The 14,430-nt window shown below is 40.5% G+C and overlaps 1 protein-coding gene across 2 annotated transcripts in view; it reads left to right on the top strand.

Annotated features, from left to right (window-relative positions):
• Abcd3 (ATP binding cassette subfamily D member 3) overlaps positions 1-6,344 on the top strand; it is a 61,949-nt gene extending 55,605 nt beyond the window's left edge. Inside the window, exons 21-23 of one of the 2 annotated variants that reach the window (XM_042676723.1) lie at positions 1,528-1,632; positions 4,536-4,592; positions 4,923-6,344. In XM_042676723.1, coding sequence (XP_042532657.1) covers positions 1,528-1,632; positions 4,536-4,592; positions 4,923-5,000 — 240 coding nt within the window. In that variant the 3' untranslated portion in view covers positions 5,001-6,344. Of the gene's footprint in view, positions 1-1,527; positions 1,633-4,535; positions 4,593-4,922 lie in introns of those variants that run through there. The other variant, XM_042676731.1, reaches the window with a different exon arrangement.
• Positions 6,345-14,430: the final 8,086 nt, after the last annotated feature.

Genomic DNA, 14,430 nt, shown 5'->3' with positions numbered 1-14,430 from the left:
AGAAGGCCAGCCTCGGTGTGAGAAGTGATAGGACTGTGAGTCTTACAGGCTGTGCTAAGGACTTTGCATTTTCTTTGAAGTTGAGGAAGCTGTTGAAGGATTTTTAGCCAGAGCGAAGTTCTCTGCTTGTGACAGAGTCCCTGTGGATACATGGAGAATGGAGTGGAAGGAGTGGAAAGGAGGCTGGAGGCTGTGTGGTTGTCTGGGGGTGCTCCGGTGTCATGGCATGCTTGTGGAGATGGGGAAGAGTGGACTGACCTGAATCCATTAAGCAGGGCTGGGTGAGAGGGTTGAGGACAGGGAAGGATTGAGTGATGAGGGAAATCTAGAAAACACATTTCAGTTTTAGACTTCTATATCTGAGAATCTGTGGGCTACCTGAATAGAAAATCTAAATAAGAATTTATCAAGCTAGAAATTAGAAAAGCATAGGTGATACAGATGTCACCTATGTATGGTTTTCAGAATGTCAGTATTGTTGGAAATCTTAGATTAGATGAGATCACTCAGAAAGACGTAGTGTAGGAAGAGAGAAGGAAACCTAGGAATTAGCCCTACAGAACCCCACCTTGAATGAGGGAGCAGCGTGGAGGGTGGAAGACCCACAGTGCTCTTGCTGTCGCTTTCTCAAGAAGGAGGAAGTGTTCACCCAAGTGGAACATGGGATCATCTCTGGCAGTGGATGACAAATTGGAATATCTGTCAGAAAAAGGATCAGCGTAAGTTGTTCCAGAAGATAAAATAAATGTGGGAGATGCATAAAGGAAAATGTTCAGCATTTCAGATAATCAACAAAATGTAAGCTATAGCAATCCTGATGTTAATTTTTCATTCACAAAATTAGCAAAGGCTTTAATAAAGCATCTAGTAATAGAGTCAGGACACTGGTGTACTAGTGACTATTGGTGTGTGAGTTGGTACTGCTGTGTAAGCAACAGAGGGTTTAAATTCTGAGTCTGAATTGTGGGATTTGGTTGAAATCCATGCTCTCTAATATTATTTTTTAGTCAGTAGTGGGGCTTGAACAGTGTTCCTTAGCTTTTTCACTCAAGGCTGTTGTGCTACAAGTTGAGCCACAGCTCCACTTGCGACTTTTTTGTGGTTGATTAGAGATGAATATCATGGCTTTGGACCACAAGACTCATTTTTGAGACCTCCTGAGTAACTAGGATTATAGGCATAAGCCACCAGTGCCTGGCCACGTTCCCTAATCTTACTTGTTTAGTGAAGTTACTACTACCATAGAATTCAGTATTGTCTCACACCAGTTTATGTTTTCATATTATGGACTCTATTTTCTTCTTTACTTGAGATAACAGTAAAGATGGGTTTCTTTATATTGTTCCCATTTATAGGAAGCAGATTGGTTTTTGGTAAAATAATTGTCACACTTTAGCTTTACAAGATTTCAAAAATGCATATTTAAGTAAAACAAACATAGCTTAGTAAAGATAGCTTTAGTAAAATAGATATACTTAGTTTTAGGTCTGTATATGTTTACAAAAAGCCTTTCTTCTTCTGCTTCAGATGGCAAGATTATTTTATCATAAGCCGCAGTTTGCCATTTTGGATGAGTGCACCAGTGCAGTGAGCGTGGATGTAGAAGACTACATCTACAGCCACTGTCGGAAGGTGAGTGGCACCCAGCATCTTAGCATCCTATCCGTCACTCTGTCACCACACACTGCTCAGAGAAGTCTCCCATCACTAACCAGCAAAATGGTATCTTGCTTAGTAATGGTGTTAAGGTTGGTAGCTAAGATAGGAGTAACATAAAAAGAGGCGTAAGTATATAATCCTCTATATAATTCTCTTCACCATTTCTTAGGTATGAAACATGTGAGTATATTTTCCTCTTGTCTCATTATTTATACTCAGTTTATCCCATTAACTTCACTGAAACATCTTTTTAAAATCAGGAAGACTCAATAGTAACTATTTGTAATTTTTAATATGTCTGTTCTGGGCAGCATCTTACTAAACTTGTTTTAGTAGGTAAGTATGAGGCTGTTTGTATTGTCATTCTTTTTTTTTTTTTTTTTGGCCAGTCCTGGTGCTTGAACACAGGGCCTGGGAACTGTCCCTCAGCTTCTTCTGCTCAAGGTTAGCACTCTACCACTTGAGCCACAGCGCCACTTCTGGCTTTTTCTGCTTATGTGTTATACTGAAAAATTGAACTCAGGGCTTCATGCCTGCTAGGCAAGCACTCTACCATTGAGCCACATTGCTAGCCCCTGTATTGTTATTCCTTAAGTCGTTATTCAGTTTTCATTTGAAAATTGCTACTGCCGGTCTAACTCATTGGATTTTTTAGAACAAGACTAGTTATGAGCTACTTTTACAGTTTTGATGTAAGTAAAGGGGTACAGAAGAATTTGAATGCCTTATGCCTACTTGGGCAGCTTATAGTAAATAGAAAAGGTCACATTGCACATATGTAGACATGCATTTTTATTTACATATACAAACATACGTAAATAAAATGAAGTCCCGCTACCCAGAGTATAGCCAGGGCATGGTTATCTCCATGTCCTAGAAGTGACTTAGCAGTACAGAATGTCAAGCAATGGCCACTTTGAATCTGCAAATGGGCGAAATGCCCAGATGGTTCACGTGCATGTGACACTGTGAGCCTGCGCTGGGGAGAACGAATGAGGCAGCTTGTCACGTTTGTCTTAGCAGAGAGAGTTAACTATTGATTGTATTTTTCTTTCTTTCTTCTTCTTTTTTTTTTTTTTGTCAGTTGTGGGGCTTGAACTCTGGGCATCAGCTCAAGGCTAGCACCCTACCACTTGAGCCACAGTGCCACTTCCAGCTTTTGTTTTTTTCTGCTTATGTGGTGCTGAGGGATCAAACCTAGGGCCTCATGGATGCGTGGCAAGCACTCTACCACTGAGCCACCTTCCCAGCCCTTGATTGTATTTCATGTATAGTTTCTTTTCAATTCTTGAGTTACTTTTATAGCATTTAAATAATAAATTTATTATATAAATGCTATAAATTACCATATTGATGTTTCATAGGTGTTAGAGATGTTTATGTATTTTTGTATATATAACCATGTAGTCTGTATTTGACTTAGAGGCTTCTTTGCTGGTAATTTTGACCAGGCAGTTTCATAAATTCTGCAAAATACAGATTTTTTTTTGAAAGAAGACAATTTATATGGAGCTCCATGACAGTTTAAATTATGTTATCAGAATATCACAACATGAATCAACAGTAATGACCTCTTAAAGTCTAGAACTCTTTTACAACAGCAAAACCAATATAAATTTACCATTTTCAGATTGTCTTGTATGATTTGTGTTTTATTAATGCTGATAACATGTTTATCTTATTATGCAGTTCCTAATCAAATTTTGCAAGGCAGCCTAACTTGGGACACACTACAAGTTTTAAGTTTCTTCGGCCACTTTGTAGCTGTAACAATGTAGAAGTGTAATCTCTTGGTGGAAATGATACAGAATGTACTTGGACTAATTTTTTAAATTACCATCAAAATGAGAAGTCACAGGTGGAAATGGTGAATTCTCACCATGTGTGTGTCTGTCAGCCCTGAGAGCTGTTTGGAAAAGCAGTGATCTAGAACAGCATGACTTGCCAGATGTTGGTACTGTAGGCATTTTGGCTGTGTAACTGAGAAAGCTCCTGGGCTGTCCTGTGTATTTTTCTGTGTAGTGGCATCTCCAGCTTCTGTCCATTAGATGGCAGTAGTGATCTCAGTGTGACAACTAAAAATGTCCCCTGAGGACAAAGATCTCAGTTGAGAAGTAGTGAATCAGAGTATCTCTAGTTGTATCTTTGAGTATTTTCTTCAAAATCTGAAGGTTAGACCTTAAATTCTATGTTTAGTCTGAAATACAGAAAGCTTTTAGGACCAGAAGAGTTTCCATAATTTTTTAGGAAGTTCATTGAGTAACAAAATCTGACCTGAACTAATAGAAGATATACTGTCTCATTTATTGCAACTGTTCATATGTATTACCTCAGAAATATTCACATGTTTAATTGTACAGTTCTGCCCCAGAACCTTCTAGGAGAGGATAAATAATACATTTCCAATATCTGGATTCCAAAATGTATTTCCACAATGAGAGTAATCCCTTATTGGGATTATAATTGGCATTTGAGAAGCAAGTTAGTTGTAGACAGTGCTATACTGATTAATCTTTCCACTTTAACGTTTTGCTACTTTTATCCTATTATCTTTTTGCATATATTCATATATATGTATATATATGTGTGTATATATATATATATCCATACAATTGGAGATGTGTTTTCTATTCAAAACAAAATAATACACTCAGTGTTAGTACCTGTTAGTTTTTGTTATGTGGCTAATGGCACAAACTTCCATTACCATAAACATTAGGCATAATTAGAAATTTTTCTCTTTGATATATATATATATATTTTTATCTGTCTCTACTGAAAGTGGTCATTTTAACAGCTTGAGATATATGTGTTCATTTAATGTCTGGCTATTTGTTAACTGAACCCTAAAAACCCTTTATTTTTCTTTCAATTAGGTGGGCATTACCCTGTTCACTGTGTCACATAGAAAATCTCTCTGGAAGCACCATGAGGTTTGTGTTTCTCACTATGAAACAATGGAAGTTTATTTAAATGTGTGAGTCTAGGTGAAAATGGTTTTAGATTTCATGATGCATGCTCCATTATAAAAGAGAAGGAATGGAAACGGGCCTGCTGAGAGCAGCCCAGTCAGGCACAGCAGCCCCTCTCCCTCCCCCTGCCCCAGGCCTAGATTCTTGATTCTGGGTTGGTGGAGCATCTCATTTGTGGGGTGCATATGGACTTGGTTCACTAAAAACACATACATAAGTGTGTGCTATAGCTTTTAGAAAAGAAAGAATACAGGAACTCTGCATTACTGATCCTTTCCCTTCTCTCCACAGTTCTACTTGCATATGGACGGCAGGGGCAATTATGAATTCAAAAAGATCACAGAAGATACAGTCGAGTTTGGTTCTTAGAGAAATCAGAAACCTATACTTTGGTCAATGAAATGAAAAATCATTACAGAATACATATAGAAATAGTTCATTGTAAAATAAAGCTAAGCTTGTTTTTTTAAAAAACAAAACAACCAATTAACTAGCTATAGAATAATTGAGAACATGTTGTTAAAACACTTAATATTATATTAGGATATTGCTAATTGTGTATATGTTGGTTTAATTATTAATATGTACTAAGAATGTCCTTATTCTTGTGGTTAAAAACCTGCCTGAATTAAATTGGGCTTCAATTGGTGTAACCTGATTCATCCTGGGATGTAAACCATCCAAAGTCAGCTATTTGACTTTGTGGCTCAGTCTCTTCCTTCAGTGAAGAACCCTATTTAACACTGGGGTCATCACTTGTCCTGTTGTCACCAAACATCTTGAGTTTTATTTCCTTGTGCCCCATGGTCATGGGAAGCAGACCAATCACAATGTATTATTCAAATGAAGAACATCTCTGCATCGCAGCTCTGATTGCACTGTGTCAGATCTCCCTGTCACACAGTTATGCTCATTCCTCATACATGCCTTGGGGCACGTTTGACTCCAGGAGTGCCATTTGGATTCTCTTTAGCTCTGTGATGAATGTGCCCCCCAATCTGTGGGATTGAGTTGCTTTGAAACTTTCTGGTGATGTAACAGAAATTTATGTGCAGTCTTGCTTATAAGGTGTGGTCACTACAAGTCACACCTCTTCTTCCCAATGTTTGGGATATTACAGCACAGTCCTCGTGTCAAACTCAAGGTTTTAGGCATTTTAGAGTTTTAAAAGAACCGGACAGATGTGTTGGGGCCATCCATCAGCAGCGTGGTGTTTGCCTGTGCCAACTCCAGAGGAGCCCTCAGAATGCACTACATAAAGCCATGCCCTGGGATGCGAAGCCACTGCGCCGGCCACTGGGATTGTATGTTTAAAAATGCAAAAAAATAATCATGCAAACGGGTGAATTATGTTTCCTAGGTACTGCTCTATGTCTGTGAATTTTGAATAATTTTTTTTATATTTGGGATTATTATATTGAACTACCTTAAATCAATTTCAGCTCACCAAACTACCCTTAATGACATTACATGTATTATTTGCTCAAGGAGAACTGAAACAATGTAATCAATACATTGTATCAAACTTGGGGTCAGAAAGAAGGGGCATTTTTAAAAACATTCTTTCTGCATAACTGGTTTGGATTTTGCAGAGTTGACTTAGAATCACTGGCTACTGAAGCAGACGCAACATTCAGTTTTTACCACTTCTTTCTGGCAAACTTGTATACTTACTTTTTTTCTGTTCAGATTAAAAAAAAATCAGATACTCTACACAATTTCTGTGCGTTCTTTTTATTCCCTGTCAAAATACTGATGAGTTCTTCCCCAGGTCACGTAGACTTGACTTGAAAACAAACTCAAGTGCACATTCAGAATACCCTCAGCATCTCATCTGCTTTTACAGTTCTATTAAATGCACATTTAAGGAAAGCATTCTTTGGTCTTAGAAAATTCTGATAAAATCTTCAATGTATTCTACCAAATAGCCTTGAGTCCTTGGGAGAGATTTTGGCACATGGAGCAGTGGCAGATTTTCACATTTCTGAATTAGCAAAGATGTGTTAATGGAAGTATTTTCATAAGCTTCTGTAGAGGATTCTTAATAGAGTCATGAAGGAGTATATAAAGAGCCTTGCCTTTGAGTATGTTAACATGATGCTTCACTGGAGGCCATAGTAAGGCGCGCCAGTGTTCCTAAAGTGGGTTTACCCTCTGTCCATGAACTACACTGGAACCGAGAGTAATCTGAAGGCTAAATCAAAAGAGTGGAACTTTCATCCATATTTGCATTCTGCACACCAGTTGTATCACTGTGCCCTCACTTTCTACTTGGTAATGCATAGAAAGTCCGTGATAAACCACCATGGGGATTTGCTACTGGCGGTAGCATAGAATGCATCCAGGGTTCACATACATGTGCACACACACACACCCCACACTGATTAACATTTGCCTGAAAACTGGAAATTCCTGAACTTTGTTTCAAAACCATAGTTTGTTCCTAAAACCAGAGTGAACTTTCTTCTGTCAAATAAACGTGAACACTGTTAGTTGTAGGACACGGTTTACTTTTTAAAAACCTGTATCAGAAATTTTTCTTCCATGAAGGACTGAAGTATTTTTACCCTTTCTATAAATAACATGTCGCATCACATGCATGTCACTTTTGAAAGAACTTGAGTGCCAGAACTAGAAGGCAAAACTTCAATGCCCTAAGGGCAATTGTTTGTTCCTTTTGTGGGAGGAGGTACTGGGGCTTGAACTTAGGGCTTCATGCCTGGATACCTTGCTTCCTTAACTGGTGCTCTACCACTTGAACCACACCTCTAGCCTGATCGTCTACTAGTTAACTGGAGAAAGAATTTCTCTGACTTTTCTGCTTTGAACTTTGATCCTCCAATCTCAGCCTCCTGAGTAGGTAGGATTAGCCTCCTGAGTAGGTAGGATTACAGGCATGAGCTACTGACCCCTAGCTTTAGATGCTCTGGCTGTTGAGAAGATCAGTATTCTGATTCTTATTTCTTTGTATGAGACAATACTACTTTTATTTTACCCTTTCTCTGGCTCTATTCCTGGGCTGCCTCCCCTCTCCAAAGAAGTTCCTCTGCCCTGCCCAGCAAGTCCCAGTGTCTTTAGCTGTTGTTTTGTTTTCTTTTCTTTTTGATGTGGGGCTTGAACTCTAGGTCTGGGTGCTGTCCCTCAGCTCTTCAGCTCAAGGCTAGCGCTCTACCACGTGAGCCACAGCGCCACTTCCGGTTTTCTGGTGGTTTATTGGAGATAAGAGTCTCACGGACTTTCCTACCTGGGCTGGCTTTGAACTGCGAGCCTCAGACCTCAGCCTCCTGAGTAGCTAGGATTACAGGTGTGAGCCACCGACGCCCGGCAGAAGCTAACTTTTTAAAGCTTAAAATACGTTAGTTGACCTGACTTTCTTTTATAGCCAAAGTCTTTTTCACCAGATCACTGACTTTGGGGATGCCTGAGTCATCAGCAAGGCCCAAGGTCTGTCACACACATGCTTGCTTCTCAGTAGCTGTTCCAGGTGCTCATTGCTCATTGGATGGTGCAGGATTCTCTTCCTGGAGTGCCTAGCATATTTCCCCCTAATGTGAATGCTGCATCTCTCAGCTGTGATATCAGAAAACTCCCAAGTTGGTGAGCTCCCCAAACACTCTTAACATTCATGTGCATAGTGACTTGTGTGACATTTACCATGTATATGTGTATGAGCTCCAAATTGCTGAGATTACACTTGTCATGTTTAATGAAATTTATAAGCTCTGACACATAGTGGAAGCCAGTGTTAAGAGTAATGAATGAGGAATCCAAGAGCATAAGTGTGGTTCTTGCCAAGGAAACCAGAGTTTAGAAGAGGGGGGCAAGACAGGTGGATGCCATTCTGTGTGATATTAAGGAATTGCAAGAGCCATGTGCTAGTTTGAACTTAGGGGCTGGCATTTCCTAGGCAGGCATTAAACCAATTGAGCCATACTTCAAGCCCTTTTTGCTTTTGCTATTTTGCAAACAGAAACCAAGCTGGCTCATGTGTGATCCTTATTTATGCTTCCTGTGTAGTTGGTTAATGGGCACACATCAACACTCAGCACTAGGATGAAATCTTACTAAACTTATTGCCCAGGTTGGCCTGATCTCAACCTCCTGAGTTGCTGGGATTACAGACATGAGCCAACATGCTTGGCAACCTCCCCTGTCCCCAGATTGTTAATTATATAAACACTCTAATAACTACAGAATTTAGGCTAAATAGACCTAATGATTTTTAAGGCCTTTTTTTCCTTGAGTTTCTTCCTTTCAACAGATCAGATCCTTACCGTCCCATGTACAGTCAGGAAGGAAGGAAGGAAGGAAGGAGAAAGAAAGAAAGAAAGAAAAGGAAAGAAGGAAGAAAGAAAAAGAAAGGAAAGATGGAAGGAAGGCAGGTGGGCAGGCAGAAAGAGAAAGAAAAGGAAAGAAGGAAGAAAGGGAAAGGACAAGATGGAAGGAAGGTAGCAAGGAAGGAAAGAAGGATCTCACATTTCCAAAGAAGCCTTAAGACTCATTTTTCTTAGACTTAGCTATGTAATTACCTTGGACCAATTTCTCCATCTGGGAAGAAGGAATACGATGATGAACAAAGCCAGAATTACCTGCATCCCCAGTTGAGAGCCAAGGACTGTGGGGTGGGATGTTAGTATATGCAAATCATCTGAATGAACAGAAGTCACATTACATAACAAAAATAAGCCTTCTTGGACAACACTGAAGGAAGTGAACACCTGCTAGATGCACATGTCCTAGAACATTTAGGAAGAACATGGGGAACAAGTTTACTCTCACTATTGAATAGAGAGCATTGTTTTTTTGTTTTTGTTTTTGTTTTTTGTTGCCAGTCGTGGGGCCTGAACTCTGGGCCTGGGCACTGTCCCTCAGCTCTTCAGCTCAAGGCTCTACCACTTGAGCCACAGCGCCACTTCTCGCTTTTTCTGCTTATGTGGTCCTGAGGAATCGAACCCAGGGCCTCATGCATGCAAGGCAAGCACTCTACCACGGAGCCACCTTCCCAGCCCTGAGATCATTGTTTCTTAAAGAAGCAGGTACTAGAGAAGTGACAGACAACAGATGTAATTTGTCTTTATGATGCAATTACGTGTTTCTGGTTCCAAATATTGTTCCAGAATCTAGACCACACTCTCCAACTTTTCACCTGTGAAACTACTATCTTCTTTTGCTGCTTCAGTTAGGAGTCTGATACTTTCAAGGAGACCTAATCTAGTGAGCAAATGGACTGGTGTGGACTCTGTCCTCTAAGAGGTCATCAGAAGGAATTTCTCTCTTCCCCTCTTGGTTTGTACTGATAGCAACCTATCAATATATCAGCAATGAGATCTTAGCAAGTCTCTGTATCTCATAATCTTTTCTCCTTTGAAAGCAGAGATTCCACCAGAAGTACTATAGGATACTGGCAAGTACTAAAAATTTTATTTCAGAGGTGTTAATATTCTCCTGAAATTTTTTAATCCCCAAAAGCAATGCACAGGACACATTCGCCTTCCATCCAACAGGCGATTTCAACTTTTTTGGCAAATCTAGATGGTTAATGTTTGCTGGAGCCATTTTCAACGAGAGAATATAAACAGGAAAAATACAAGTTATTTGGAATGCTGTAGTGCAGAAAGCTCTGAGTTACCCCTTGAAGTCTGAGTGAGCAAAGCCATAGGTGTTAGAAATTGAAGAGTCCTGCCTTGTCACAAAAGATTGTCACAGTCCTAAGTGGATGACAGGCTGCTGGCAACCAGAGAAAGTACACAAAGGCACAGTCAACAAGAAGGTATAAGTTCATAAACTTAATTGTACAACTTTTGGTAAGCTTTTTGTTGTTCAGGTTATTTAGGCTGCAAATAAAAATGACAGTTCATACTTTCAGAAAACTAAAGCTAGATCCTTATATATCACCTTGCACCAGAATCAACTCCAAATGGATCAAAGACCTCGGAATCAAAGCAGACAGCCTGAAAACATTACAAGATGGAATAGGAGAAACCTTAGGACTCCTTGGCACAGGCCGAAATTTTCTTAATAGAGACCCAGAAACAAAACAAATCAAAGAAAAATTGGACAAATGGGATTGCATGAAGTTGCAGAGCTTCTGCATGGCAAAGGACATAGCTAGCAAGATTAATAGAAAGCCCACGAATTGGGAGAAGATCTTCACTAGCCTTACAACAGACAAGGGTCTCATATCTAAAATATACCTGGAACTCAAAAAATTAAATCCCCCAACAACAAATCCTCCAAGAAACAACTGCCCAATAAATAAGTGGGCTAAAGACTTAAAGAGAAACTTCTCTGAAGAGGAAAGAAGGATGGCCAATAGACAATGAAGAAATGCTCAACCTCCCTAGCCATAAAAGAAATGCAAATCAAAACAACATTGAGATACCACCTCACCCCAGTTAGAATGGCTAGAATCAAGAACTCTAATAACAACAGATGCTGGAGGGGATGTGGACAGAAGGGAACTTTACTGCACTGTTGGTGGGAGTATAAACTTGTTCAACCACTTTGGAAAGTATGGAGGTTCCTCAAAAGACTCCACATAGCTCCCCTATGACCCAGCAATTCCACTTTGGGGCATTTACCCAAATGATCACAAACAAGACCATACTAAAGCTACCAGCACAACTATGTTTATTGCAGCATTATTTACCATAGCTAAGATCTGGAACCAACCCAGATGCCCCTCAGTAGATGAATGGATCAAGAAAATGTGGTATATATACACAATGGAATTCTATGCCTCCATCAGAAAGAATGGCATTGCCCCATTTGTTAAGAAATGGAAAGACTTGGAAAAAATTATAGTAAGTGAATTAAGCCAGGCCCAAAGAAACTCAGGTCCAATGGTTTCCCTTATTTGCAATAACTAGTATATGTCTGAGACAACCAGAAATGGTCAGATAAGTTGATGTTAGGGAAATGAACCCTAAGATATGTATTCAAATGTTTTTTTTCTTTCAGGTGATTGTTTCTAACACATTTATAAGATTATTTCTTTGTTGCTTTGTATGTCCCTCCCCCATGGTATAACCCCTGCTTTCACTGTATTTGAGGTTGGTATAATTTGTGGAGGGAAAGGGAAAAAAACAAATCATTTAAATAGGGATACAGGTGGATCCATTGCAACAATGAGATGTACAAGTCGTTATGTGGAAAAACAAACTTTACAACTTTGGTGGAGGGAGGAGGAGAATTGGGTGGGGGAGGATGGGAAGGGATGGGAAGGGGAAACAAAGGAGAAGGCTACAATGCTTGATAAGAAATGTACTCATTATCTTGCCCATGTAATTGTAACCCCTCTGTACAGTATTTTCACAATAAAAAGAAAAATAAAAGTAAAACAGTTACTTAAAAAAAAAAAAGACAGTTCATAGTGGCTCGAAAAAAAAAAAAAGAGGCAGGTACTTAGATTATGGGCCATCATTTGTAACTAAATTGTAGATTTCCTGAGGGGGTTTTTTATATTTAAAGATGGAAAAAATAGATACAAAGCACGAAAGTCTAGTTTACTAACAACTGACAGTTTAGGTTAAGAGTCCATTCCAAGCCCAGTAGTGAAGTATAATTTGGTCCACTCGAGGGTAGTAGTTTCTGGACACCAATAGGGTTCTTTGCTCTAGTGTGGATTTAATCAGCGTTGATTTTTGCAGCAGCTGTTCCCTGTCAGTGATAAGGCAAGGTGTGGCAGGCAGAAGTGGTTAACTTTCACAGTGTGGAAGCTTTCAGATCCTTGCAGCTCGGTCTCTGTGTAAACAGCTGAGAGACCTCATGAGTACCCAGACCTGCTTCCACTCTGCCAAAACTTTTAGTGGGATAATTCAAATTCCTTAGATTAGCAAGCCAGGGAATTACATAATGCTGTAATTATTTCTAGCAGGGAGATACCAGGTCAGAACCTGTTCCTGTGGCTTGCTCTGCCCCCAACATGGTGCACTAAGCTCTTGGTCTTGGATAGCTAGCTCCACAGGAGCAGGAACTCGGTAGCACGCCCTCGGAAGATGGGCGTGCATTCTGAAGCAAATACACTCCCTTCTTCAGTAGTGCAGAAAATGCTCCCATAATGTAAGAAGATTCAACCACTCTGGCATTAATGCTGTTTATTACCACAAATAAAAACAGCCAATTAGGGCTGGGAAGGTGGCTCAGTGGTAGAGCGCTTGCCTTGCATGCTCGAGGCCCTTGGTTCGATTCCTCAGCACCACATAAGCAAAAAGAAAAAAGCCGGAAGTGGCGCTGTGGCTCAAGTGGTAAAGCGCTAGCCTTGAGCTGAAGAGCTGAGGGACAGTGCCCAGGCCCAGAGTTCAGGCCCCGTGACCGGACCCAAAAACAAAACAAAACAAAACAAAAAAAACAACAGCCAATTAATAGATCACTGGTTTGTTCTTAATTTCAACCAAATAGCTTCTCTTCCCTCTCTCCCCCTTCCTAGGAGACATCAACCTTTTGTTTTGCTCATTTTTCCTTAGGATGTGATGTTACTTCCATCAAACTTTTCATGCATAGCCATGCTTGAGTTCTATGGTGCACAGGGATGGGTTGGGAGCACACTAGCAAATGGTGTCTGAACTGAGTCTTTGCTCATTTGAAGGCTTTTTTGGTGTCTGTGTGGGACCACTTCCAGGTACATGGACCATCTGGATGGTTTTCCTAAAGAAGAAGCCAGAGCAGTTGTTTGGCCCAGCTAGGTGCCAAAACCTCTACTTCATCTCCTTTAGGATCCTTTTTTTCTATACAGATGACAGCACAAGACTGCTCTGCATCAGAGCGGAGGCCTCAGCCTCCTACAGCAGTGCCTACAGCAGCTAGATGCCAGCCTTGTCTACAAAGCCTTCGCTACAATCCAACCCAAAGAAAGAAATCCCCTCTTTAGTTCTTCATCCATAACTCCAACTTACTGCCCCTGGGGAGAGATCTCTCCCTGTAAGGCAGCAACAGTTTGCAATTGTTTTCTTCCTTTCCTGGAAGATTTCAGCCCTGCCATTGCCATGGGACTTGTGATATCTCCCAGCGGGCAGAGGATTGTCACTGGCTTGTGTGCAGAAGTGACAATGGACCAGTGCATTTGCAGGAGTTTAAAGACATGACTTAAAGCTTGAAGCTTGCTGCTGCCTGTTTTTAGCAGACTTTTGGTTTTCCTTCTGCCCCAACCCAAGGGGAGACTTCTGGTTGGCTTGGGGTCTTACAACCTGAAGATTGTAAGGAGGAGCTATGGTGGAAACACACAACCCTCTGGTGTCAGAAAATGAAAAGACACACAAGAGATATAGATGATTTTGTCAAGACATTTTACTTCTGTACAGAAGGGTGGTCTGCCACCCCCACCCAGAGCCAGGCAGGTACACCAGGTGCCGTGGTCTGGTCTTACTTAGTTTTTATCCTAGCCCAAGAGATGATGTCTCTTCTTGTTACTAAGGACTCAAGCCTGCATTTTCTTTATTGGTTACCAGGGTGATAGGGTAACGTATAAGAAAGTTAGAAAACTCCAACTGTCAATGAAAGGTCCCTACTGGGGGGCAGGGGCTATCTTTTGGAGACAAAAGCACACATTCTCATCTCAGCCAGCTGGCAATGGGGATTGGGCCTGGTTGAAGCTGGAGGATGATGAAGTCAGTGGAGAGTTCCCACTCCATTTTTTTTTCACTCCACTGATAAGAATTCATGCCCTTGGCATGGCTGGTTACAAACACCACAGATGACAGTTACAACTGTTAAGTCAAGTAGGAAATAATACCAGGAAACAGCAGTACCAGAAAGTATCAGTAGACAATGGTGACTGGTTACAAGATGGAGAGAGAAAAGA

Source organism: Dipodomys spectabilis, unplaced genomic scaffold, assembly GCF_019054845.1.
Source record: "Dipodomys spectabilis isolate Male_0828 unplaced genomic scaffold, ASM1905484v1 ptg000002l, whole genome shotgun sequence".
In the NCBI taxonomy this organism is placed as follows: domain Eukaryota; kingdom Metazoa; phylum Chordata; class Mammalia; order Rodentia; family Heteromyidae; genus Dipodomys; species Dipodomys spectabilis.
The sequence above is the reverse complement of the archived record's forward strand: the minus strand, read 5'-3'. Positions and strand labels throughout refer to the sequence as shown.